General features: G+C 39.1%; 1 protein-coding gene across 1 annotated transcript in view; it reads left to right on the top strand.

Moving 5' to 3' along the window:
• LOC118406390 (C-myc promoter-binding protein-like) overlaps nt 1-3,911 on the top strand; it is a gene marked incomplete at its 3' end in the record, with an annotated part of 41,086 nt that overhangs the window by 22,699 nt on the left and 14,476 nt on the right. The window contains 2 exon segments of the mRNA XM_035806417.1: nt 622-703; nt 1,153-1,195. Coding sequence (XP_035662310.1) covers nt 622-703; nt 1,153-1,195 — 125 coding nt within the window.

Raw genomic sequence — 3,911 nt, 5'->3', positions numbered from 1 at the left:
CGAATTTCCAAAACTGAAGCTGATTGGCTAACATTGTCACGTGTGTATGTAGACGCAACCATGCATATTTGGGAGGATTTTGAAATTTATGTTACTCAATAAAAGGTACTGCAAAGAATATGGGAAGATAATATGTGCATTATTTATATGTTAGCAATACTTTGCATGATGAAATATATTGTGTTCGTAATGTATCTTCTTTCTCCTGTCAAATTTTCAAAGTGATGTGTCACCCTGTGCCCGGTTTAAAATTGTAGTTTGCGAGGATTTGGAGTTCAGACAGGGTCATTTGAGCGGTAGCGGACGGTACGCGTGCATTGAACGTTAGAATACAAGTCTTTGTTATTGAATTTACCAACACTCCGCATGGCAATTGAATATGAATCATCAGAAAATGTTATTTGGCGGAAAACGCGGGGAAATTGGCCAGTTTGCGTTTAGTTTTGATACGTAAGTTTGACAGTGGCGAGAATAACTTACTGTTAAAATGTTCCATTTTTGCGCAGGGGTGACTTAGAACAGTCCAATGTTGCGTGGGAATGGGTATGGCTGAAATATGCTGTATTTGCACCCAAGCAAATGTCGGCCTTTCTAGTTCCTTATGATTTTTTTCCTTACCAGGTGTTGACTCCAGATACTTTGACTTATATGAGCCACCCCAGGATGTCATCTGTGTGGATCTGGACACTAACTCCATCAGACAGTAAGTTTGTTCTTGTGTTTCTCAGCTTCTGTAAATTTATTTACTTTCACCGAGTTTCTATTTTGTGGTAGGAGGAACAGTTCTGCAGTACATTAGTCATACAAACAGACTTAGTCACGGTGTAATTAATTTGCAGTGGAGAGGTCACCACAAAAAAAAACACATAAAAGTTTAAAACCACCACGAAAGTTTCAAAATTTACAGTCCTCGCATCTTGTGCCAGAGGAATATTGGCCTGTTTGAAAAATTGATGCAAGGTAATTTGTAACTGATGACATCCCAAATTTGGGTTTACGGGGGTCAGTCGTGGTCAGTCTGAATTTTCCACTTTGATCAAAATCTGCTCCCACGACAATAGGGCACTAGGGCACATTGAAAGTATGAGGGTGCAACAGCCCTGTTCCATGTTTTGAGTAACCCCTTGAATTACACTGTCTTGTTATTTACAGACCTGGTGATAAAAAGCTCATTAACCACAAAATCCTCCCAAAGGTAGGCCTGTTGCTTGTCTATCAGTTTCTACCAAACATGAAAATCAATAACATATCTTTCTTTGCCTGTTTTTTTTTAATACTTACAGTAAACCATTCTTGATAGCCTTGAAACTTTTGAAATGGGATTTTTGTATTGGTATAATTGTAGTCTTTTTGTTACTGAGGTAAACAGAAGTCAACAGTTAGTTGAGACTACTTTCTAGACATCTAGTCCATGGGCCAGGACGATTTTTTGTACCACCGAGAGGGACCAGAGCTACTATGGATTTTTTAAATCTGCATTAACCAAAGTTTATTCTTACGTAAAATAGCAAGCTTTTATGTACAGCTTTCTTATTGTAATCACGTGACCAAATGACGTCATTGGAATGAACATCGCTTTGGGGGGCTAAGTACAAAAGGCCAGGACAAATTATCAAACATCAACAATTTTCTGTGAAAATTGGTTTATAGATAAAACATGCCTTGGGAAACACGAAATAAGCAATATTTTGTAAATATTCTGCATTTTTAGGAAGTTATGAGTCTTTAAACTCCACTTTTGGGGGTAATTTCTGTGTAGAAAATGCATTGTTTACTTTCCAACATCAGGCATTTTTTTGGACTACCTATGGGGTCTTTTATAATAAATTATATTGATTAGCCACATTATTCCCCGCATTTTGGACTTTAAATCAAGAAAATCCGCCAATTCAATCAGGAGTTATAAGTATTTTAAGAATTACACCCCTGCGGGCGTTTTATCAATCACCCTGGTATTGCAATGCATCATGGGTAACATTAAGACGCTGTCTGTAGAAAAAAAGTGGTCAAAGTCAAAACATCGACCTTTCCCAAAAGTGTGATGCCTTTATATAATCATACAAAAAAGGTACATTTGGGGTCAACTGGTGTCACCGGTTGCCATGACAACGGTCATTTTTTATCTATGAATGCTTACATGTAATCTCGCCCACCATACACTATCTGTGGCCTACAGAAACACTCAAAAATATATGATAGGAAATTCTGTAATTCCATCATTTTCATAACTGGGCAAAGTCTTCAATAAATGTAACACAATAGTTATTCATGGCAGATGGAACATAAATAGATACCAAACACGCAAATGAGGAACCGGGTTGCATGATCAGTACAAAAATGGCAAAATAGCCATTTTCATGAAATCTGCAAAAGCTCTAAATATCTCTTGTATCTATGATCATATTGATTACATCTTGATTACATGAAGATTGGCTGCATTGACTAGCTAGCTAATCTTTTCTTTACTCTTTAGCTGTAGCGATAATCCACTTGTCATCAATACTAACTTAAAGTCACTTCTATCAAGCTGTCATATCTAGTGATTGAAACTGAATATTACAACACTGTCATTACAATGTAAATGCACACGTCTATAGCAACATGCAAAACATATACGGTATTTTAGAAAAAGATTGTCATTTCTGAAGACTGAATAAGAATTAGCCTCGAACTTACGTTAAGGTACAATATGCTATTCAGAGACCCGGGACGGATCGCTAGGATGTGCATATATAATGGTCTCCTATTTTCCAGTCGTTAATACAAACAATTTTTCATTACATTGTTACCAACACGCATGAGTACATACTTTAACAAATGCTAGCAACTGGATCCGAAAGAACAACTCTTAATTCCTGAGTGTTAATACATAGATCTGTGCGATGCTCACCAAATTTCATTGTGCACATAACTGTAGAAATAGTTATTTGTAACTGCCGAGAGTATACCTTAGCTAGTAGTATGTGCCATCTTTAAGATCGCACGGTTATGTCAAGACTTGATCCGTCTCTTGTGACAACGACCTTGCAAAGGATGGCAAGAAAAATATCACCAGGGACTTATCACCAGATGAAGGAGTAATAACATCGTCTTATCTGTCCCGTAGACAGATATGTGAAGAAGATGCACATCTAACATTATCTAACATTAGCTGACAATTTTATCATAACGAAAGAGCTGAAAACAAACTATAGCCGTTGTGTTTAACGGTTCACATCCAATTTTCGTCATAAGTACCAATTATCTATAGATATGCATAACTTTTTACTATTTTCTGGGGGAAACACCCTGACAGTTATGTCCTAAGTTAACTAACAATTGAAAACAATGGCCCTGTGTTTGAACGTACGTTCAATCATCGTCATCTGAGTCATTTGTCAATACTTCCCCATCCACCTCGTCATGTGCCATATTACTGCACTGCTTAAGCTTGCACATATCTGTACACCTTAGGCCATTCACTAAACACGTACATGTTGGTAGTTTACATGACCTGGTACACTTGCAGGTGAGGAACTCCATCACCGCAGCTGGCGCGGGGGGTGACTTCAGCCACTTGATGGCAAGATTGCCATCCTCATCCAGTCTCCATCCCGCGCCGACTGGGCTTGGAGTGTCTGGCTTACTTAGAAGACACCTCTTCCATATTGTGGCCTGGTAGTTGGCTCGCGCTGTATGCAGATGCAGGCAGTCTGAGCAGGGAGGCAGCTCACTTGACTCGCATCCTTTCTTCGCAGTGAAAAGATGGTACCGCAGCTCGTTTACCTCGGCAACGGTCGTAGCGGACACGTACATCTGGCATACGAAACGTTCGATCTTACTGAACAAGTCCGGGGGAACGACCCAGCTGTCTCCCAGTTGGTGTAATGTTTCCTGGTGTTCCTGGCTTCCCATCATGATCTTAAGTGCGC

This window comes from Branchiostoma floridae, chromosome 19 (assembly GCF_000003815.2).
Source record: "Branchiostoma floridae strain S238N-H82 chromosome 19, Bfl_VNyyK, whole genome shotgun sequence".
In the NCBI taxonomy this organism is placed as follows: Eukaryota; Metazoa; Chordata; class Leptocardii; order Amphioxiformes; family Branchiostomatidae; genus Branchiostoma; species Branchiostoma floridae.
The sequence above is the reverse complement of the archived record's forward strand: the minus strand, read 5'-3'. Positions and strand labels throughout refer to the sequence as shown.